Source organism: Notolepis coatsorum (genome assembly GCF_963971535.1).
Source record: "Notolepis coatsorum genome assembly, chromosome: 9".
In the NCBI taxonomy this organism is placed as follows: domain Eukaryota; kingdom Metazoa; phylum Chordata; class Actinopteri; order Aulopiformes; family Paralepididae; genus Notolepis; species Notolepis coatsorum.
The window spans coordinates 4,977,098-5,002,480 of record NC_140173.1 but is presented as its reverse complement, the minus strand read 5'-3'; the positions used below and the strand labels follow the sequence as shown (position 1 = coordinate 5,002,480).

The 25,383-nt window shown below is 41.7% G+C and overlaps 1 protein-coding gene across 1 annotated transcript in view; it reads right to left on the bottom strand.

The window, feature by feature from the left end:
- Window positions 1-1,132: 1,132 nt before the first annotated feature.
- LOC311234125 (neurexin-1a-beta-like) overlaps window positions 1,133-25,383 on the bottom strand; it is a gene marked incomplete at both ends in the record, with an annotated part of 153,088 nt that continues 128,837 nt past the window's right edge. Inside the window, one exon of the mRNA XM_084321242.1 lies at window positions 1,133-1,437. Within this exon, the coding sequence (XP_084177368.1) occupies window positions 1,133-1,437 (305 nt within the window). The remainder of the gene's footprint in view (window positions 1,438-25,383) is intronic.

The following is a 25,383-nucleotide window of genomic DNA, read 5'->3' as shown; positions in this document are numbered from 1 at the left end:
TAAAACCTTCTATGTCTAGCAACACTTAATAACATTTAAGTTTTTTTCCTTTGTCCTTTTTTTGTACATTTTTATTCCAAAAAAAGAAAAAAAATAATGGTTCAAGGAGCAGTTATAGTTTGCATCATCTATACAACAGGCTATAAAACACCACAGGGTCACTGTCCAGAAAGCACATATAGATGTGGGGGGTTGTACTGTATATAAACACATGTACTGTAATAAGATAATTGTGCGTGCATGGAGTTTTCCCCGACATCCGCAGAATTCTGAGAAGAAAAAAAAAAAACACTTTCCTTTGAGTTCACATGTGTGGATGTGAAAACGAAGGCCTCCGGATTTCGTATGTACTGGCACAATGGACATATTCATCTTTTAGAACATCGTCTCTCAGTGGTAACTGGAGTCCATTCTCGTCTTCGCTCGGGGGACAGATCAGTCAGCCTCGCGTTAGTCTCTGTTGCGCAGATACTCCTCGGACGTACAGTAGGTAGAGTAGCTCCCTTCCCTTTTGCTCATTTGGCGGGTTTCTTTATGTACTCATTTATGCATCGTGTTATCGTTTTCTCATAGAAAAAGAAGTCCACCCCGCCCCAACAACGCAAACACAGGCAATGTGAATGAAACCATTGAGTTTTAGCAGAGTCTCCTCCCCCCTCGGGCCGTCTCTCTTCCTCTCCGTTTACCAGAAACAAGAGTCAGATGGACCCCGGGCAAAGGATGGGTTAACATTGTGTTTTTAGTTTTTTTTTCTCCATGGTAGATAGGTATTCTGTCTGCTGGCTGATCATGCCTCTGCTTTTGCCAGACCCACGTTCCCTCCAGTCTCATCCTGGACAGTAACGTCCTGGTGCTATTCCCATAGTCTTTGTGTGCTTGAATTAAAAATCTAAACAAAAGATTCTCATTTTCTCATGACTCACTTTCTCCAGTGCACCGCCTTTATAGGTAAAATGACTAAATATTGTTTCTTTATTTTTTCTTAATTTTTTATTTCAAGTTCATCTTTGTTATTATACACATGATGATACCTTCCTGATTTCGTCTTTTTTCGTGACAAAAAAAGTAAGTTTTTTTTGGTCCCGGGGGGGTGGGGGGGGGGGGGGGGGGTGTGAAGACTCAGTGCTCAGGATTAGACGTAGTACTCTTTGTCCTTGTTCTTCTTGCTCTTGCTCGAGGTCTTCACCGTGTTGACCGGCTTCTCCTTGACCACTGTTCCGTTGGACTGCGCCGAGTTGCTGATGTAGTTGCGGCTCTCGTCCACGTGGTAGGACCCCTCGTCCCGGTTGCGGTACTTGTACATGGCGTACAGGAGGATGAGGATGCAGAGGGCGGCTGCCGCCACGATGCCCACCACCATGCCTGTGGTGCTGCTGGACTCACGGAACACCTCGGAGGGGCCCGGGTAGCCCTTTGGTCCGGCACCTGTGGGATTGGCTGAGAGAGAGAGGTAGAGAGAGAGAGAGAGAGGTAGAGAGAGAGACACACAGGTACAGTATGATTATTACATGCCATAATCAAAATCAATAAGTGTCTGTTGGAGAAATTAAACCACAGCATTTCACCATTATTGTGATCCGAATGTGTGAGTGAAAGAATGTATTTCGCTCAGGTGTGGACATGTGGATCAATATCACTGTCTAATGATGAAGGGTGGTGTGGACATCATGCTTCAAGGTGCTTTCTATTGAGTCAGAGTAGATGTGTCAGCTGACGGAAGTAGATCTCCTTGTTAATGGGAGAAAAGTGGTGATATACTATAGAGTGAGTGGGGCCAACGGATTGTCCATTAGCAAAAAGACAAACAATCATCACTGACATCGAATTAAACAGCACACAGTGATAAAAACAAGAGGATCAAATAGTGCTTCCTCCGAACTCTAATAATCCTATTGGATGGCCGCGCAGAACTCTCCTCACACAGGGGCTCTGAATATGCAATAGGATGCAAAAAACCATTAGGACTTTAAAAAAAGAACAGTTCAGGACTTGAGAACCCTGGACGACTTTGTCCTGTTGGAAACCATGTTCATGCAATCAACCTATCTCAAACCCTGACCTCTTTTCTTGATCCTCTAATCACAGCTGTTGCCTCCGATCACAACTGTTGCTTCCCTCTGACGCAACGGTTGTGATTGGAGGATTGAGAAAAGAGGGCAGGGCTTGAGATAGGTTGATTGAACATGGAGCATGGCTTACTAACTACAGGACAAAGTCATTTAGGGTTCTTAAGTCCTGAACACGTGTAGTCTTTTACCAACAAACTTGCAGGTTCGCGTTCTGCGATCTGATTGGCCACTGACGTACACTCTCTCTACGCCCAAACAGCGCGTTAGGCTAGTTCTGCCTCTAACCTCTAACAGCCTATCCAATTCATATCAATCGAGGGACGGTGGTCTGGGGCTCGCAGGATGGTCCACACACCGCTATCAGTGTTCTTCTTCCCCGCCAATGAAGTATTCACCCAAAGACATTAACAGTGTGGTGAAGAAGGCACGACAACGCCTCTACTTCCTCAGGCGCCTAAGGAAGTTCCAAGTCAGCCAGAAGATCCTTAAGAACTTCTACTCATGTACAATAGAGAGCATCTTGACCGGCAACATCACCTCCTGGTTTGGGAATAGCACTGCAAAAGACCAAAGCAGACTACAAAGAGTGACACGTTCAGCCGAACGCACAATTGGAGGGGGGCTCCCCACCCTCCAGAACATTTACTACAAGCGTTGCAAGGGCAAGGCTAAGAGAATCATTAAAGACTCCAGTCACCCGAACAACTGCCTCTTCGAACTGCTGCGGTCAGGCAAGCGATACAGGAGTCTCAAGGCGAGCACAGAAAGACTCAGAAGTAGCTTCTATCCCCAGGCCATCAGGCTGCTAAACGAACAATGAATGAACACTACACAACAACAACCACCAAACGCACATAGCACACACATCCACACGCACACACTCACTTTAAACAAACACACTGTAGCACCCACTCCACACACTTTATAGCACACACCCACTTTAAACAAACACACTGTAGCACCCACTCCCCACACTTTATATTTATGGATGAAGGATTGCACTACAACTCGTACACCTTACTGTAAATTGTACCTAAAATTGTACCTCATCCCATTTCTGCTTTGCACTAGATAGTACTGTACATTAGTACACTGCATAGTATTGTGTATTGTATATTATATGGTAACTCAGAACATTGTACATATGTCTATACCGAACACTGTGACCTCATTTTCTTCTTCTAAATTCATGCTATATTATGTTATTATGTTATTTGATACTATCTTGTCTAGCACAGTCTCTGGAGCGTAACAGTAAGAAGCATTTTGTATGAAAGTATTCTGTACTTCTGTATGACAACTATTAAAGAACTTGAACTTGAACTTGACCCAATACCGTGGCAACAACTACCGCACTACTGGTAGAATAAGTGCAGAGAACCGTGGGAAGTGATGCAAACTGTCTTGTCGTGTTTTTAACATTTATGTTGTGTTGATGGAATCACGTTAATATAGAGCATAGGTGTCAAACTCATGGCCCGCGGGAGCTCTGGTTAAATTTTTTTTTTTTTTTTTTTTTTACATTAATCTTGGGTTAAAAAATTGCGACGTTAAAAGAATTGTGGGTTAATGCTTTAATAAGCTTTAACTTTGACAGCCTTAGTTATTACACATTCTTACACATACTTGTATGTTGAACATCTGAGGTATTGATGAAGTAACAAAGGAAAAAAGCCAAAAGCACTTACTACTCAGACAATCTTTGACAATTTTACAGCCCAAAATACAAAAAAGATCCAGGCGGAATAGGTAACAAAGGGTTGAAGAAATATTGTCTGAACTGTCAGATGCAAACTGGCTGTGTGACATAACCGAGCATCTCGCTCAATTGAATAAGAAGCTGTAGGGACGCAAACAAGTCCCACCCAAAACTTGACCAATATAGTTGTGAACTGAGACAACCCTTATTTTGTTATTTTTGAGTACAGTTACAGTTGTGTGTTCATGCAGACACATAATAGCAATTTCATTACGAATTGAAAATGGGGGACCCTGATGTAAACAAGTCGAAAGTCTTTCTCTGGTCTGCATCCCCTTAACAATTGTGTGTATTGAGCTGTACTGTATTGTACCCATTCTGCAATCTGTTAATTAAAGTTAATTAAACTATCTTCCATTAGTTGGATGTATGGCCTCTGCAAGGTTGTGTGCAGCCATTTGTTTTTGTAACATCTGCTACATCTGTCCCACGTGTTCTTTGCGGCTCTGTTGTTAGTTCTGCCCCTCTTGACTGTGACAAAAAGGTTTTGAACAAACTTAATGTCATAACTTGTATTTGATGATATTCTTCTTTGTTATTTACTTGAATGGTTTGATCATTGATTGATGGAGTAATATGGGGTTCTGATAAACAAAAATTATTTGTTAACATTACATCAGCTAACATATATTTTTACATCTATGCAAATGCATATGCAATATGTATAACTTGAATAAGTAATAAATACAGAAACAACATGTTTAACAATATGTAAATGAGTAGCTACATTTATTTTATAAATGTTATTACATTAACATTTATACGGTCTTTGGCCCTTTGAGGGCAACCATAATGCTGATATGAATTGGATAGGCTGTTAGAGGTTAGAGGCAGAACTAGCGAGCAGGCTGCAGGCTTTTAGTAGAGGCAGAACTAGCGTAGTGCACTGTTTGGGCGTAGAGAGAGCGTACGTCAGTGGCCAATCAGATCGCAGAACACGAACGCGGAACTGCAAGTTTGTTGGTAAAAGACTACACACGTCCTGAACTGTTCTTTTTTAAAGTCCCTGTGTGTGGAGTTTCGGAGTTCTGCGGGGGCATCCAAAAGGATTATTAGAGTTTGGAGGAAGCACTATTTGATCCTCTTGTTTTTTTTATCACTGAGTGCTATTTAGTAATGGGTTTTCTGAATCCTATTGCATATTCAGAGCCCTTGTGTGTGGATCCTCAGAGTCCTTGTGTGTGCAGTTCTGTGGGGCCATCCAGGTCAAGTGGGGATATAAAAGAAATCATAGGTTAGGTGTGTATTTGTATGGATCCCTTCCCCCTATTACATTTTTCCCCTTCTTGCACGTTAAGGTTTTGATGTCTGTGAAATAGTCAATGAGCTATAGATGTTGGTATGGTACAATGTTTGATTAGTATGATGTTTAATGTACTATATATGTTGGTATGGTATAATGTTTGATTATTATGATGTTTAATGTACTATAGATGTTGATATGGTATAATGTTTTATTATTATGATGTTTAAAGGGGAACTATCTTATAAATGGCCTTTTTGAGTGTTTAGCATTGTTTCCTAGCTATGTGAACTTATATTAATATGATCTATGTCTCTAATTCTCATATTGGCGCATTCTTCCAATTCTCCTCTCACAATATTCCCCCTCACTGAACTGAGTCATCTGCAAATGTGCTGATTTGTGATGTCAGAGAGACACCGCTGGATGATAATGTGGCTGTGTGGCATCAGGTACATGATGAGCTGCACACAGTGGTTGGAGCCCAGCCTCAAAACGGCTCGAGATCTTGAGGTAGAAAAATGCTGTTTTTGAGGACTTGATTAGAAATAAAAAGCAATGAATAAAAAAAATTACAGAGGTGTTCATAGACTCACAGGAATTGTGTAAAAGTGCCCAAATAGTGAAAGAAATAGTAAAATAGTTCCCCTTTAATGTACTATATATGTTGGTATGGTATAATGTTTGATTAGTATGATGTTTAATGTACTATATATGTTGGTATGGTATAATGTTTGATTATTATGATGTTTAATGTACTATAGATGTTGGTATGGTATAATGTTTGATTAGTATGATGTTTAATGTACTATAGATGTTGATATGGTACAATGTTTGATTAGTATGATGATTGATGTACTATAGATGTTGGTATGGTATAATGCTTGATTAGTATGTTGTTTAATGTACTATAAATGTTGGTATGGTATTATGTTTGATTAGTATGATGTTTAATGAGCTATAGATGTTGGTATGGTATAATGTTTGATTCGTATGATGTTTAATGAGCTATAGATATTGGTATGGTATAATGTTTGATTAGTATGATGTTTAATGAGCTATAGATGTTGGTATGGTATAATTTTTTATTAGTATGATGTTTAATGAGCTATATATGTTGGTATGGTATAATGTTTGATTAGTATGATGTTTAATCAGCTATAGATGTTGGTATGGTATAATGTTTGATTAGTATGATGTTTAATCAGCTATAGATGAGGTATGGTATAGTTTGATTAGTATGATGTCTGGTGGCATGTGAGCACAGGTGAGAAATGAGGATCTGAAAAATAAAACAAAACGAGTGAAAACGAAATGTGAAATGTTTTGAGAATGGATTACATAATAAATGCACGACAGGCTCATGATGTGCTTTGACATGACACATTCATAAATGAACAATCAACATAACCGATTAGTATACATTCATGTAGACTAAACATTTACGTGGACATGATATATTCGTTCTAATCAAAGGTCCCTTTCAGTATTTCAGTGTGCCTGTAAATTGACTCAGCAGTTTCCTTCTCAACTTTATTGGAAGGGATACAAATAATTTCCTGTTATAATGTATATGCACACACCGCAATATTTGTATGATAATCCCTTAATTTCTATGCAAAACAGTGTGAAATAAATGTCAGGTCACGTCTAAAAAAGAGGCAATGAGTAAAACAAATTAGTTTTAGGTACAACAATGTCTTCTTTTATCAGGATAATGACTAACGCCCATGGTGTCTCTGGACCTTATGTCCGCCATTTCAACCCATTCACAGTTACAAAAAAATAATAATAAACAAAAGTAATTTGTTGATTGTATAAACCACATTATGAAACTTAATATTTTCCTTACACCCCTAAGCCGTCTTGTATGGAATGCCTTTTCTGTATATCTCCGATATAGTATGGCACATGGATCAATATAACCCAGCAGGTGTGTAACATTTTCTGGAAAAGAACATCATGCATTTTTTATAGATTTCCTATCCCAATTGGGTCGAATTCAATACACAATATCTCCCGGTTTCAGTGGGTATGAAGCATGTCACTGTAGCATTAATATTTCATGGATGAGACTAGAAAGAAGCTCCTCCTGCACCCCTTCCTCTCCCCCTATCTTTTGTCCCTCCTCCAAGAGAACCCCCCCTGCGTGTGCCATCCCAGGGGTTGGACAGTGTGGTCTAGAATGAGGGACACGAGTGTCTTTATTGATATTTGTATCAAAGCATTTCCATGCATCCCCTACACTCAGGGCCAGTTAGTATGAAACGTGGGCGTTAATTAATATTCATGACGAGGAACTCCCGAGAGGGGATTTCATATGCACTGTCACTGTTGACAGTTTGAGTGGCTGAATTCAAACGACGCGCTGCATAGCCTTTCGCTGACAACATTATGTGCATTCCACCCCTGCAGTAAGGCCTACCGGCAGAGACACTGCGGACGCACTTTGTGTTCTTACCGAAGCCCTTATGTGAGTATGGCATTTGGGGGACTCAAATCTACTACAAGGACAGTTTTCAACAATAATACATACATGTATCATGTAATTGTCAGGTTAGTTGTGATACCTTATAATTACAGTAAACAAACGAGACCATTGTCAAAAACAACTTCTCAAATTTTCATGATAACACCGCATTTCTCATAAACCCTGTTGCTTGCTGTCGCAAAGGAGATTTGGCTGTTTCCCTCCCCCTCTTATCTTCCCACTTGGGATTTGTTTTGGAGAAACTAAGAGAGGGTAAACAGCCCCTTCTAACCGCAATGTGGATTTATTTTTGTTGATAAAAAACGAATTTTGTTTGGAAAGGCGTCCTTTGCCACCTTCATCAGAACTCCTGTGGATCTGGCCTGGATCGGCCAATATCTAACCAAAATAGAGTCTAACACTGGACTAGTTCAGGTCTCGTCATTATGCTTAATTTTCATCTGTCTCATTACATTTCTGCAGTCATCCTGCCAGGATATGGACATTTAATTTAAAATGATATATTGATGTTGAAATCTTACTAGTAGTGTCCTTTTCAAATTGCCTTTTCAGCTCTAACTTTAAATAGCTCACTTATAGAGAAATATGAAAGAAGAATAAATAAATAAATAAATGAGTCCACTCTAAACCAGATAAACATGGTCTCTCTTCATCATGCTTTTCGTTTGATCTTGGCAATTTGGAGCAATATATGTGAACACCAGCATCTCTCTCCTCACAGTTAGAATTTAGCAGCTACATTACAGAATAACATACTCTCTCTCTCTCGCTCTACCCCCCCCTAACTCATGAGTCAAAGATAAGGAAGGGCATTTATCTATAATTTAAGCAAATCCACCTTCAGCCAGTCGCATTCATTCTACCATCCTATCTTAACTTTATTTCAGAACATTCTGCCAAACTCATCAAACTCAATACTCAATAAAACACTTTAATGCCTCTAGTCAAGGGTTAGTAAGGTCTCCATTTGTTTCTAATCGGTGGACAGGCCCAAGTCGATACTCATACAGTATGCCTCAGTAAACAATATACCGTACTGTAGACCCTGTATACTGTATGCAATTCCTTAGTGGCAGTAGTGCATTAAACCCATCTACTGTAAATCAAAGCTATAGTGTTCTACAGCACATCGTGGCTGTTTTATGACACAGTTAAACATTTTCTATGCTGTGGCAGTTAGTTTGCAGCTGCTAGGTTAACCGGCTAGTGAGTTAAACCACTAGTTAAACCACTCCTCGGTACTGCATACTGAATACTCAGTATTCATTAGCGGCCTCACAGCAAGAAGTTCCTGGGTTCAATTCCCGCTTGGGGACCAAAGCGGGTATCTCCCAGGCCTTTCTGTGTGGAGTTTGCATGTTCTCTCCCCGTGCTCGCAAGGGTTTCCTCTCCAGACAAAGAGATAAACCCAATGGAAAAACATGCAGAAAGGATCGCTGGCACGCTGGCTGACAAAGACGGACAGGAGCACTTGGATTGGTCCCCGGGTGCGGCCCCATGCCTGTGTGTGTCGCCCATTGCATGTGTGTGTGTCGCTGCGTGACTACATTGTCAATGTGTGCAATGCATAAAGACTTCTTCAAAGTCCAGTTTAATCTTTAATCTTGATCTTAATTCATAATTACATGGTAATCAGATATAATTTGGATTCAAACCAAGGCAACATGTCAGCAGATCGTTCACATGCTTTACCCTCGCCACTGCAATTTAGAATTTCCCCCCTATGGTTACCTTTCATTTTATCCAATGTCAGCACTGTAATAAACTTGAAATGTTTGATAACAGAGGATTTATAAGAGAGAGCGCGCTGCTCTTTTGGGAACCATTTCCACCAGTGAATGGGAAACTGATTGCATATCAGCGTTGCCAACTTCATATTCCGAGTGGCGTCCAAATCATAATCCTATTCCCATCAACTCTGATAGCCCTCTTCATTCTCCCATTGCGTATCTTTCGGTGCTAATGCCCTTGTGCACAGAATGCTGCTTCCTTTTCACTAGTTAACATTCATAAAATAAAATAAAAGTTCCTATGAACATTGTAATATTAGCTAATGTCCTACACAAGAGGCACCAAAAAAACGGTAATTTACATTTCCTTCACGTGAGGAAACACCCTTGTCACCTAATTCTCTAAAATCGCCTAAGTGAAAAGACGGGGTGGGGAGGACGCTGCTGTCTCCTCATCGTCCTCAGTCCTACGTTTTCCACCATGGGTTTGGAATGATCACCGGCGCAGGTGTGCCGACAACACAAAGCAGACAGTCAAGGACGAGGGGGCAAGAGTGCGGCTCGGGGGGATCGAGGGTGACTGAGCGTTGCAACAGATTAACTCTGCTTGCGACAAGCCCACTTATCGTTGCAGGCAGGTGTGAAGAAAAGGCCTCACCTCGCAAGGCGGAAAGCCACTGGATTGTCCTCCAGAGCAAAGCCATCGTGCGCTCATCTATGGTGACTTGGCTTCTATGTTTGTCAATCCTTTTCTTCTCGGGGTAAAAAGCCCAACGTGTAGATAACATGGTGGGTTGATGGTAGCACTGAGCTCAGAATCTATTGCACATCTGATGTTCTACCCTGCATGTGAATTTTGGTAGAGCCCGTGGTGAGGGGGTGGGGGGTGAGGGGGTGTGTGGTGGGGGCACTGGTTTGGTAGGAGCTGGGGAAAAAAGGCAGGCATCAACTTCACTTGTGGCTTATATGGAAACAGGATGAGCGCAGCTGCTGCTATTCCTGGCTAACAGCATCTCCAGAGTGGGATTTGTCACTTCCTCCTGTTGAGATATATTGATTTGCGCCCCGCAGATTGCAACAATAGATCAACATGAATGAATGAATGAATGGGAGATCTATCATTAAAACACACAAGGGGGGATTGTAATGACTTTTCTTATTTTATTTGACTCACACTTGGCGGTGTGATCAGAAATGTTATATTTGTGACTGAAGGACGGGTTTATAGGTCGACGAGCGCCCCAGTGCATCGGTGTTGCATCTCTCCGAGCACCATTTTAGTTTTGTTGTATCCGTGAGTTGACTTGATGTCAAAATGTAAATCACAATAGTAGAACGCAAATACCATGCGATAAACATCTGATAGCACCAGAAATATTCAGGCTAAACGCGTTTCACTGGCGTCGACCCCTAAGTCACTCACTGCAAAATGAGAATGAATGTGATTTTAAAGGGGCGTGGGTGGTGACCACTGCTTAAATGGGATTACAGCATTAGGTCACAGTTATGTCTTAACCTTCGCTACATCTTATTAGCTTGCATTCAACACCTGTGGTGCCCACCCAGAGAAGCCCCTCCTCCCTCCCCCTCCTTTCTTCCTTCCCTTCCCTCCCTCTTTCTGTCTGTTTGTGTCATCCTTCCTTTGATAAAGCTGACGTAGCCTCTGTCCGCTATTATGAGTGTGTTTGGCTGTGTAGGCTGGAGCTGTCCTACTTTCCTTACACACATACTGTATCCACACCATATACATTTAGCATCATGTTTTATACAGTATTGTATATTGTAATCCATAATGCTGCGAAGTCTGTGTGAAAAGGGCTACTGACAGACAGCTAATATAGTGGGGGAGTGGCTAGAGGTGTGATTAGTGGAGTGGTTAGGGGTGGACTTAAGAACCATTGTTCACACCTAGTACCTGACTGCCAAGGTGTTGAAAATGCAGACAAAATGGCATTTTTTCTCTGCTTTGGGACTTGAGGTTTAAGATTCAAATAAGCTGTCTTCAAATATTTTAAGATTTTTTTTTAAATATGTTTCATATTTTCAATGTATGACACATCATTTGAATGTTTACATTATGTACTTTCAAAAATCTGAAAAACGACAGAGGGAGACATCAGGCACAAACTGCTGGACCCGGTCACATTTTAAGTCTATTTATTGTTGTTTTCAGGCTGCCATTGCTGCTTTTATCGTTTGTTTTGTCCTATCGCCATCGCTGCCGTGAGGTTGATGGAACCAAAACCACAAACGACTTTCACTCACCTGTGCTGTGTTCAGATGGATGTGACAATCAAGTTCTATTCTATTCTATTCTTCCGTTCTGCTGTCGGGACCGAACAAGAGTGATGTGCCAAACGATACTAGAGTCCATTCGGCCCCAGTCCCCGAAGACCTCCGTCAGAAATGCATCTGCCTGTCTGTTCATTAGGACTCCATCACTGCAGAACGAAGGCCCATAAACCCAGAGAGAAATGGCGCCTGAAACAAGTGTTTAAAATGATGGCTACACTTATAAAGTCTACTTGAGTGTACCCATGGGTAAAATTAGACACAGATAAAATGACCTTAAAGTGGCGTCGTAGCGACATAGCGGGGGTGCGATTGAGGTAAACCCGGGGGGTGTTGTGGTGTGGGGTAACTTTTGTGGGGTAACTTTTGAGGGATCGCAGCGGATGATAGAAATAGAGAACCTTTCCTTCTCTGTCTCGTGCCAGAGCGAGCCTCGTATTACTCACATCCCAGACTGTCGTGAGATACCCTCACTGTTTTATACACAGGCACCGTGGTCATTCGGGTTGCAAATAATTTCGCTTCCGCTACAGGCCTATACTTGGGATTTCAGGAACGCTGGAAACAAAGAAGCATGGGGGGTAACGTTCCTCTCTTTATTCATACATGTGAGAGAGAAAAATAAGTTGGTACGCAGGTAAGGGAGGGGCTGATGAAATGCATTCGCCATGATATGAGATATTGAGTTTGTTGCATATTATTCATATTTTGGATACTAGCTAATATCCTGCATTTGGCAATAGGCAGTCTAAGAATTTTCTTGTCCCAATTACCATTATATCCGCATACATTATATCCATGAGTGAATGGAATATTCACAAGGATCACTGTCAGGTTTCTAGTCCACACGTACACAGGTGCTGAAACCGGGGGGTTTTCCCTCGGAAAGGGGGCTTCCTTTAGTCATTCCTTTAGCCATTAACCATGCGTTCCGGTTTCACCCGTCCACGCAAATACACTGTGTATTTTCAAAGATGGAGTTTCTAAAAAATCTTTACCCTGGCAGGAGTTTTCAAAAAGGTACCGTTTCAGTGACCTAAAATACAGTTTGAGTGGACAAGACCGAACCACGTAGAAAAAGCGTGCGGTAAAAAAAAATGCCTGTGTACATGTGGACATGGCCTTGTAGTCAATATGAGCTCAACAGTGTTATTACATACAGGAGGGTATTGGCATCAACTCATGGACGGAATACTCAATTATCTCAAAATAATATGTTGATATATGTTAGATAGTGTGCATGTAAATGCTCCCGTTGAGACATCGGTCCAGCTTCATTATTCTCTTTCCTGGTTTACTTGGGGGAGGTTATTGGACACTCTTCTTCTCCCTCTTGTCAATTCTACCTTGATTTTTCTTTCCACAGATACACACACACATACTCGCAGGCTGGGCCCTCACAGAGATATTAGCATTGGTGCAGTGGGACTTGGTCATTTAAATGACTTTGAGATGCCTGGTGATGTGATTCTCTTCTCCCCACCTCTTCTTCTCCTCTTGCCACATGCTCTCAAGGAGAAGGACTTGGATCAGAGATTCCACACTGTCAGCCTGGGATTTGAATAAATGGTCCTCTTTTTAAAGACTATTTTTCTTCATTTGGCTCCAGTGAGAAGGTTCATTTGTTTGGTAATTGGTAGCGCGGGGGGGGGGGGGGGGGGTCGAGGCAGGTTGGAGAGAGGAGGGGGCGGGGCATGGACAGTCAGGGAGAAAATGCAGGGACGTGGAGGCGGCGAGCTGCATCAGGTGAGCGTGGTGGAGCCTTGTTGTGAGGTAATGGAGCAACCAGGACTACTTAGGATGTAATGAATGGACAGACTGTTGGCCTGACCTTTGATTAAGTGGGATTGATGGTGGTTAAACGGCAGGGAGAGAGAGAGAGACAGAAAGAGAGCTGCATGGGGCAGTAGGCAAGGATTATGCCTGGTCATGGTAATTGTCGGACTGAACACCAGCTTTATATATTTGGAGACTGATAATTTTTTACTTACAAACCAGCAACCGCTAAACAGCATTAGGATGTTGCACTATACTGTAGTAGTAGTAGAGTGTGTATTGTATCCTGGGGTTATACAGCATTGCATCCTGAACAATTTAGATAGTAGATAGTTCGATAGTTGTACCTCTATTTATCCCCTTGGGGAAATTCATCTTCCCACACAGTGCAGCGCCCGAGGACCAACTCCAGTTGTAATGCCAGTATCTTGGTCGAGGGCAATGGCAGGAAACCTAGCATGCATGTCTTCTGGTGTGGGAGGAAACCAGAGTACCCGGAGGAAACCCACGCAAACACGGGGAGAACATGCAAACTCCACACAGGAGGTAATGTTATGTCAGTACATTGTATGTTGCATCCTGAACGGTCACAGGAGATAAATCAGTACAGTGTATGTTGCATCCTGAACGGTCACAGGAGATAAATCAGTACAGTGTATGTTGCATCCTGAATGGTCACAGGAGATAAATCAGTACAGTGTATGTTGCATCCTGAACGGTCACAGGAGTTATATTAGTACAGTGCATGTTGCATCCTGAGTGTTTTTTTGGAGGTATATCATCACAGTGTATGGTCACAGTGTATGTTGCATCCTGAGTGATTTTTGGAGGTATATCATCACAGTGTATGCTGCATCCTGGATCACTTCATGGATGTGTGAGCTGTGGGAGGTCTCTGGAGGGACCCGGGTTTAGTTGGCACGCTCACTGCCACATTGCTCTAATTCCGCCAGATTAGTGTTAACCCGGCTTCACATATCCAACCATAATCACCAGCTGTCAAGAGTTGTCATATAGTTGTGGATCAGTCCAGCAGACAGGTCACTGTATCAAGACACTCAAGTCCCTTCCCGTCGTTAATGAACCGAATGTCCTGGAGAACGGGATGCAATCCTGTCCTGTACTCGCAACACGCTGGCACCATGAGGGCCCCCGATGATAGTCACAGCACGCATGTATGAGCCCCTGAAGTGGCCATGCGGCTGATGCTCACATGGTGGAAGATGAGCACAGAACTGAGTGAGCATGAAATAAGGCTGGAGTCAGTGGGCTGCTTGATTCTGGCCAGGAAGGCACTCTGCGGTGTTAGCTATTGCCCTGTAGGGTTCTACCAAAAGCCGAGGATATGGAGGAGGCTGGGGCTCAATAGCAATTTATATGCTGTTGTTTTCAACATATTTTGTCTTGAAAATGAACAATCAACCTTTGTTTCCCCACCCTCTTACGTTCCTATTAGACCGTCTTACAGCCCGTATCTATTTCCAGATAGCTGCGTTGATCTGACTGAAACATGGCCCACATTCTGTTGAAAGTCCCAATATGATTCTACTTAGCCTACATAATCCTACAAGTAGCCTACATACTCCTACAAGTAGCCTACATAATCCTACAAGTAGCCTACATACTCCTACAAGTAGCCTACATAATCCTACAAGTAGCCTACATAATCCTACAAGTAGCCTACATAATCCTACAAGTAGCCTACATAATCCTACAAGTAGCCTACATAATCCTACAAGTAGCCTACATAATCCTACAAGTAGCCTACATGTTTCTAATTTAATGTCAATCTCTCTCATCTAAAAGTCCAGTAAATATATATATTTGGGAAATCAAACGGTGACATTTATTATAAATCAGTGTATCATTGGTTCTGTTTGGCATATTTGCAAGTGTATCAAGTGCAACACATAAAGAAGTCAATAACCTCTGGGTCAAACAAACCAGACCAATTAAATATCAAAACCAAGTTCAGCCAGTGGCCCGTTTTTTCATTTCCTATTCTTTACTTGAGCATAACATTTAAAGTATGAAAAACAAACCGTTGTCAGAATCATAAATGAATAATGAAGTAACTAATCGCTTTTTCATTTTCCATTTCCAAAGAACGAATGACACACGATTATCCTAACTTAGTCATTCTCAATATTTCATTTACACTCACATAATGTACAATGACGGCCGACATAATCTTAGACTATTTATAATTTGCCTTCAGCAGGCACATTCCAATTTCTATTCTGTGTTTAGAGCACTTGCCTTTTTGTATGTCCCGACAGAAAGGCAATGAACGCTGTTACAGTATATGACCATTACTCCGTTCCTCTGGCTTGGGAAATAACGTGCAATTCATGGATCGCGGCCCATTCCAAACCAGGCCGTTTGTAGGGGAAGTACAAGGTGGGGGGAACAATTCAAATGTTTATTTTTATTTAGTTTTAGCTTTCTTTGGTTTAGTGGCTCTGCAGAAACCACTCTCTAAGAGATTGATGAACCCAAATGGAGGATAGTGAGGAGCTAATGTTCCCAAACCCCCAGCAAAATGGCCACCTCACTTAAACACTTAAACATCACTACATGGCTCTTCTGTCAGAGCTCTGACCTCCGCTTGGGACTAATAAACACATTATCCTCGCATCAAAGGTGGCGTGTCGAGAGATGGCTAGGGTAGGAGAGTAAAATAAATAAGTGAAAAAAATATATAAATATAGTTGGGATCAGCGAGGCTGACAGTAGAGAGAGCAGACTAGGGTGTGAAATCCAGTTTCCTCACAGAACACACTCCATGTAATGTGGGATAAGCAAAGTAGGTAACCTTGCACTGTTGGGCTAGTCCTCATATGAGAGAGAGAGAGATAGAGAGAGAGAGAGAGAGAGAGAGAGAGAGAGAGAGAGAGAGAGAGAGAGAGAGAGAGAGAGAGAGAGAGAGAGAGAGAGAGAGAGAGAGAGAGATTGACAATGTGTGATAATAACAGTGAACGGATCGACATTTGGCCACGTTTGAAGGTCATACTGACCACATAGTGATGCAGCAGCGGTGCAAAATAAAGGTTCTGCTTGATGAATGAATACATGTTGTGATCTCACTCCTGAGATAATCTACTGTAGGAAAAAGGTGTATTTTGTCTGCTGAACCGATCCCCCGCCGTCTCTGACAGTGTGTCTACAGACAAGCATTGTAGTTGCATTGGCATGCGTGCAGCGTGAGAGAGAGAGTTGAGGAGGAAGCTGAGTAAAAGATGATTAACTTGAGCCTGCAGTCTGTGGGCATGAATCCAAAGAGTTGCTGCGACCCAGAATCAACATGGGAAGCGAGAGGCGTTGCAAGGAGAGTGTGATGCTCTCTGTTTACTCGTCGCTCATAACCGCGTCCGTCTCAATGACATGGCAGCGTAGATCTCCACACGATTGGAGCCTTTACATAATTAATGATGGGGGTGAGGGGAGAGGGGAGAGGGGGGAGGGTGGAGAAAAGGTAAATGTGTAAACATCAGCAAAAAAAAAAATCCGACGAGGACGCTACAAGCGATTTTACGGCAGACACTCCACTGAGCTCAGAGTGTGATGGGAGAGGGGAGATAAAAGGTACTGTGGGTTCAGAGGAAGAGGACGTTGTTTATTTACTTGAATATACAGAGATGGGGGGAAATGGTGAGCGTTGCTCTCCAGTAACGATTAAACAGAATATTATTTTTGGACCTGCTGTGTTCCTGGGCATTCCTTTTTAATAAAAGGAGAGAAACCCTTTCTCTGCACAGGACGGACCTATCTCAAACCCTGCTTTCAAACTGAACTCTCCACACACAAGCACACATGAGCACACACACGACCCACACACTGTACACACTCACACACTAGCAGCCACTTTAACATGAGCAAGCACACACTCATGCTGCACACGCCCACACTTATGGCCACTAAGGAAAGGTCACTTTAAGAAGAATAGTATAGTATAACTTGAGATTGTATAATATAGCATGTACATAAAGACCCAGTGCCTCATCCGTAACAGTGTATTGCACTACCACAGGACCTAGCATGTCCTACCATGCTCTGTAAATAACTCATGTACATATTCCGATATGCCCTACTCTGTTTACTGTTTTACTGTTTTATTGCACAATGTCATTATTTTTTCTTTTTTTTTATTGATCTTTTTCCCCCTTCTTTTTTCCTCCGATTTTCTCCCATCCCAATGTTAGTCGTTATGCCAATTCCCAATCCCCTTCCTGGTCGCTGCGCACTTACCCCCCACAGTCGGTCTGGGAGAGTGGAGGCTATATCACATGCTTCCTCCGATGAACGCAATCTCCGCTACGCCACCTGACCGCCCTCACAATGTCATTCTATTGGATTCTATTATGTGTTATTACTATTGTATTATGCACATCGTTGCGGGCAAGACCACCCGCATTTCATTGTATACTTGCCGTGACAAATAAAACTCTTGACTTGACTTGACTTTCTTTTCTTGATCCTTGCTTATTTGTAGGGAATTAACAGTTATGATTGGATGATCAGGAAAAGAGGCTGGGGTTTGAAATCAATTAACTCTGATTAAGACTTTTTTGGAGGGAATGAAGACACCTTTTTATTCACTCGTGTTTGGGAATCATTTAGTTTCACTTTGTACTGAGGGGACAGGGATGCTATTGAACTGGCAGCTGATTGGATAGACCAGACGATGGAGACAGCTGATTACGAAGCAGACAGCTGATTACGAAGCAGACAGTTGATTGGATAGACCAAACCATGCAGACAGCTGATTACAAATCAGACAGTTGATTAGATAGACCAGACGCACTGCGATTTGGGCTCTGAGAAAATGTTTTTGAAAACCTTTTAGACAAAAAATAGGCAATGCCGTTTCTGCACCTTTCTGCATTCATATTTCATCTGCAATGCTTAATTTGACAGTGTGATTGTAAAATAGGATGCATAATGGTATTTGGCCACCATATGGATGTCAATGGACTGATGACGCTGAGTTTTCGTTCAGTTAGTGGGGGCAGACAAATCTGACCTTGCGGTCCGTAACGTTATTTATTAAACTCCTGGAGGTAATAGCTTTGATTTTGGTAGTCTACCCTAGTCTGGTAGTTAGCTGATCAGTATAGTTACCAAATCCATGTTGTTGATATATAACAACAGAGAGTTGATAGCAAGGCTAACGCTAGCAGTAAAGCCAAGGGCCAAGGCTTAATTGTTTACCTATACTCTTAATTTGTTAACAACATATTGAGTATACTGTTATATACACATTAGCACCCTACAGTACACGGTCCCTCCTCTGCTCTATTTTCTCTGCTCTATCCTCTTTTCTCCTCTATCTCTGCTGAAAACTGTGTGGCTTATCTAGTGCGCTGCACTACATGCAAACACAGTGTCACTACATGCGCAACACTCCTCACTATTAACTAACTCAACATGTGTGTATAACTGACACTGAGCTAGCCTACTATCCCATCTGTTACACAGTAACATAAATGTGCAAATGTGTGTGTGTGTGTGTGTGTGGTGTGTGTGTGTGTGTGTGTGTGTGTGTGTGTGTGTGTGTGTGTGTGTGTGTGTGTGTGTGTGTGTGTGTGTGTGTGTGTGTGTGTGTGTGTGTGTGTGTGTGTGTGTGTGTGTGTGTGTGTGTGTGTGTGTGTGTGTGTGTGTGTGTGTGTGTGTGTGTGTGTGTGTGTGTGTGTGTGTGAGTGTGTGTGTGTGTGTAATGAATGTGTATGTGCTGGCTATTATGGGTTGTTTTCATATTAAAGCTGCATGGACTGAGATATCCAGTGCTCACACGTCATGAGAGTAGTATGTGTTGTATGACATGGTTTGGTGTATGTATATGTATATGTATGTGTGTGTAGGTAATTCTGGCTTCAATCAACATACATTAAAGCTCCACTGATATAAATCCTGAGAGTGGTAGATGTTGTATTACAGTTTCACTGAGCCTAACTAGGGGTTAATCCCCGAATTGTTGACTATTTCATGATTCGCTCTAAGGAGCCTCTACTTCCACTGCAAGTCTCACAGTCAAAGGACCGTCACAGTGGCGGGACAAAGTGGTTATGAAACAAAAAAAACATTCCACTATGGGGGTGCTGATATGGGGATGCTGATTTTACATAGAATTGCATGGCTTCTCCAAATAAATCATGAGCCTATTTTGGTTTAAATATCAAATAATACTGTTAATAGAAAGCTGAAAATGAATGAATAATTAATTTGCTTTTAATTAATCTCCTTATTGCGTGGATAGATTAGCCTGGTAGCCTAAAGTTGCACTATCCAATTTCGTGGGATCTGGGCAGCATCTTGGCTTTAAATCTATGTGTCTGCCTAATAGCTCATGCTGGCAAGTATAGTCAAGACAAATGGTTAAGTAAGAACAAAAAACGTTTAAGTAGATCTACACCAGAGTTGGTTTAAGAAAAAGCTATTGATCTTTATATTAAATAAAGCTAATGCCTTTTCATTGAAATATCAGCGCGTGGACCTCATTTTCTAAGTGCAATTCAATTTTATTTGCATTTAGCTAATGCTTGTGTTATGCAAAAGTGTGTCTGTCCTCCTAAGCCAGCTTATCTAAGGGCCGCCGAGCCTGTAGTAATGAGACTAGTATCATCAAGCATTATGTTCCAGTAAAGCTATGTGTGTGGTTGGATTTACAGTATATGGAAAGATCTATTTTATAATCTGTTATGTTAGACCTAGGTCTTTACAGTAGGCCTATTAAAAAATCCACAGTAAACTGAATCCCTTGAAATTGGTGTTTGAGCACACTGAAATCACACCCGGGTTGCTTCCGTTCCAAGGACAGCGGCAGTGGACTATGGTCATTTGTTTATCCTACAGGTGGACAATCTTTCTGATGTAATACATATGACTAAAGCAAAGATTTTTATAAAAAAAAAACTGAAATAATGCCAGGAGATAAATTCATAATGCCTAGGTGTAATAGCTAAAGCCTTAGACCGCAAAATAAGGTAATATTGTACCATGGGAGACGTGGCTGCAAGGCAGATGATATGTGCTCAAAGTCCTGTGGTAATCAGAGCTCGGTACTGCATAGGAAATTAGGAATATAAGCTGTATTGGCGCTAGAATGATTTTGTTATCACTAAGGTTTAGTATGAGTAAATCTGGCTTTCATAACAGAATGTTCCTACCTAACTGATGACCTCACTGTACATCACTGGTTAAATAGCAGTCTGCTCTGCAAATCTTTTTTCAACCTGCACTTCCAAAACGCTTCAAGTCAGCTGTAATGTATTCTGTACCCTCTCATTGTTAAAGTTAATATTTACAATAAAGGCAGTTAATTACGTGTGTCTGCTCTCTTGTCTGGTGTTCAGACAATGTAATCCAAGGTTGCAATTTACAATAAGCGACCCACCCACACACACTTTGTTGTTGAAACTGGCTGATTTGACGATCAGGCAGGGCTTAACTAGTCAGATTTGATTATGAAAAGTAATTATATTGAATTAACCCTCATGTTGTGTTAGGAATTGGCACCACTGACCGTTGTTAGCGGGTCAATGTTGACCCGGGGTCTAACTCAGTCCTGACCACTAAAATGAAAGGAGTATCACTCAATATAGTTAATACTACATCCTAACTAACATTATGCATTCATAACCATATAATCCCATTGTAATTTGATTTGATGGCCCCCGAGACACATCATGTCCCCTATTTTTAAGATGAAAATGAGGTTGTTCAATCATAATATACTAAATGTGAAACCCATAGATAATAATGTTTTCTGACTATAATAGAACAATATTAGAATATAACTGTCTCAACAAATTAACATGTTTGTATTAATTAAGGGTTGGGCCATTATTGCTATTCAAATGTAATAATTGTGAATGATTTTCTGTAATGAGTTGTATGTGTATGTATCAAGCATCCTTGACTTCCAAGGACAATGATGTAAATAAGTCATTGGCTTTTTCGTTCCTAACCTTGACAAAAGCAAATATGTGATAATGAGCTGTATATGTTTTGTTGTCTAAATAAATACCTACCTACCTACCTTCTGAAAAAAAGTTTAGTATATTTATTATTATTTTATTTATTTATATTTAGTATTTTTAGTATAGTTTTACCTTGCCGGGTCAAGAATGACCCTAACACCACAGACGTACCTTTTTTTCTGCAGATACCTTCAGAATTTTCAAAATGGTGAAACATTGCTGTGCTTATATATGTGTTGTGGAGGATATCATAAAGCCTTGTTCTAATAAAATCAACTACATGGTAGTTATTACATATTATAACCTTGAAACAGGTCACTGGAGACCCTAACACCACATAAGGGTTAAACTGTACCCTATTTCTAAAATAATTGATATCTCAAAGTGAAAAATAGAACCACAGGTTGTATTTCAATTAGACTGCCACATTAGTCACCATGATCTTAAAATGTGAATTATAACTCCATCCTGACCTTGGTTACCTTGTTCTACTTTCAACCCTCTGAACCCTAACGACGAGCCTGGGGATCATGTGACATTAACATCACTTTTCTTTTGACGGCCGTAGTCGGCTCCATTTTTAAGAGAGCGCAAAGCCTGTGATATCATATGAACCTTGAAATTGCATGGGATCCAGTGATACCAAACAACGTCATACTTGTGTTACACCTTCCTGGGACAAAAGGGGCTAAATATCATTTCATGTTCGATTTTTTCTTCACTGTGACACCTCCAATCTCCAGAGAGTGAATATAAGATTTTCTTTTTTATATTTGTAGGCAGGAGCTCTGCTTTACGGCCTCAGACAAGGTTTGGTTTAGCCATGGGGCCTTTACAAAATATTTGCTGTTGGCTCTTGCTGGAATGTGTCCTGACATACATCTATCAATATGTGAACAGCTGCCAGCACACCATGGTTGGACTTGCTGAACATGAAGGACACGCTGTAAAGAAGGGATGTTGTGAGGACATTTACATTTACATTTAGTCATTTAGCTGATGCTTTTATCCAAAGCGACTTACACGTTCTGTACGACAAGTCATCAGGAAGCGCACAACTCTATCAGCTGAGTAACAATGTTCATCAAAGTGTTGAGTGCTACAGTGTAGGTTAGTATATTAGGAGAAGTGCATGAGAGTAAGGTTAGATTATTATTATTATTATTATTTTATTAAAAGAAAAATCATTTCAGATAATGAAGGAATGAGGAATGAAGGGCATGAGAGAAGGAAGGTCGGAACCTTGGATATGGGGTCACTTGGTAACAGCTGCCCTCTGTCAAAGCCCTGCATGACACCAGAGTTAGGAGGTGTGCAGGGGAGCCTAACACCGACCCCGAACCACCGAGTTCTACAGGGTATCCTTGGGTATTGCTGTACCAAGCAACCCACCTTCTCAGCAATCCCTCACGCACCCGCACAAACACTTTGCCCAAATTACATTTTCTTCAGACGATCAAACGGTCTCAAGGCCCTCAACCGGCTAACTCATATTTTCTGTGAAATATGCCTCGACAAGGACGACTCTTTGAATGTGAATGTCGATATTCATGCCTCCTTATCCCCATGACTGCATTGTGCTCCGCAATCTGTCACGTTACAGAGTTTCAGCACACCTGCTAACTAGTCAGTCTGGACCAGTCAGTAACAATGCCCCTGTCACAGTGATAGGGACACCGTATAGCTGCGAGTGCCGTCCTTCAGATGAACTAAAACCGAGGTCCTGCGTGATATGAATCTCGGTCACCCAGGACGCCTATCGCAAAGAGTAGGTGGTTCCCTGTCATTCCTGGTAAAATTCCCAATCAGATCTCTGACATCAAGGCCACACAATCATCCCTTCCCATTAATTGGCTGATATCAATCCCTGTCTCCTGAGCCGTTCAGCCATTGTGTAGACTGTAGAGTAATGTGTGCCTGGTGCCAGTGTATGCCATTGAGCCTGCGTAGCCCAAGGTTACGAGTGGTGGTGAAGGAGGCCATTTCCACCGTACATTGTGGGGAGCGCTTTGAGTGTCTAGAAAAGCGCTATATAAATGTAATTCATTATTATTATTATTATTATTATTATTATTATTATTATTATTATTATTATTATTATTATTATTATTATTATTATTATTATTATTATTATTATTATTATTATTATTATTATTATTATTATTATTATTATTATTATTATTATTATTATTATTATTATTATTATTATTATTATTATTATTATTATTATTATTATTATTATTATTATTATTATTATTATTATTATTATTATTATTATTATTATTATTATTATTATTATTATTATTAAATTACTTTTACATGGAAACATACTTGAAAAATATACTATTAACCAGGGGGTCTTTAGTTTTTTGTTTGATTAATGCTACCAGTGACATACAGACATTTCATTCTCTGTTTTGAGTTGACTCTCACCACAAACATTGATGTCCCAGACACTGACCGTCCCCCGCCCCCTCCACCGTTATCCCCCTGTGACAGATCAGATGTGTTGCGGCATCATGGGGGCCTGTGCGTGCGCGCGTGTGTGTATTCCTATGTGGCTTCCTGAACTAGGGGAGGATTCAATTTGCTGCAGTATGATCTAATCTTAGCCGTGGCTGGAAGATTAGCTACTGCATGGTGCCTCTGGCTCGCCATGGTTTCCGGCAGTAAGAGAAATAAAGCCTGACGATAAGTAAGTTGGCCCGATCAATGTCCTTCGATGGCTGATACGGGGAACCGCTGTGGGACGAGTGTCCTGTGATCTACGACATGATCTACAGCTGACCTTGGGGGCCACAGAGAGATGAGCATGAGCTACGCTGATCCCCCCCCCCCCCCCCCCCCCCCTCCCCATGGGATCACTTTGTAACGCCCCCACAGTACTGTATGCACTTCTCAAGTAAAGCCTCAACTCGTGGCTGGGAGTTGGGGAGAAGTTCACATGAGAGAGGTGTGTGCGTGTGTGCGTGTGTGCGTGTGTGCGTGTGTGCGTGTGTGTGTGTGTGCGTGCGTGTGTGTGCGTGTGTGTGTGTGTGTATGTGTGTGTGTGTGTGTGTGTATGTGTGTGTGTGTGTGTGTGTGTGTGTGTGTGTGTGTGTGTGTGTGTGTGTGTGTGTGTGTGTGTGTGTGTGTGTGTGTGTGTGTGTGTGTGTGTGTGTGTGGTGTGTGTGTGTGTGTGTGGGTGGGGGAGGGGGAGGGGGCACTTGGCCTTCGGGGTGGCCAGCAAGCTCACAGAATCATTCACTATTCTACGACCATTGATTACATATACCGGTAATGTATTATGGGGGCCATACAATGGTCTCCGTCTCAGAGTAATATGAGAAAGTGGCCTCTATATCAGTAGCAGCGGATCCAGTTCCTTCACGCATGGCACCACTATCAGAGAGAGAGAGAGAGAGAGAGGGGGAGGGTGCGCGAAGTGCTTGGCAGAGCGTGTGAATGGCCCCTGAATGCTGATATTAATCAGGATTTGGTGTTGGACAGCTGTCACCCTGGGAGCCCACAGCTCTGGTGTCAAATCCCTTCCCTGACGATCACAGAAGGAGAGGGGAGGTTACTCTGCCCAGGGAGGGCACGCCTTGGAGCATCAGACAGTTCACGGCTGATGTTTTGGCAGGTGACCTTGTCGGAGAATAAGCTAATGCAACTACCTTACGCCCCAATGCGGTACACAGGCCGGTCTCTGGCGTATTGAATTTGATACAAGCAGAAGGTGTACAGTACATCGGATCTTATTGTAAAGGTGTCCAGTGGGAATATCACACTACACAATATCTGATGTGTGTAGTATAAGAGACAGAGTATAACTCTATTATGGTCCGGTTTTACGGGTAAAAAGCCAGAGAAATAGACTAGGAAGTCAGTAGTCTATGGACCAGACATTAACTCAGCAGCGGCTTTATTACAACATACAGATCGATACGGTGAGTGAGAGAGAGGCCTTGAGTCTAGACTTAATTGTTCTTCTTGCTCTCGATATCTTCAGAATGCACTTGAAAATCCTTTCATTCTTAGGGAAGCACTACTTAATTGCTTTCT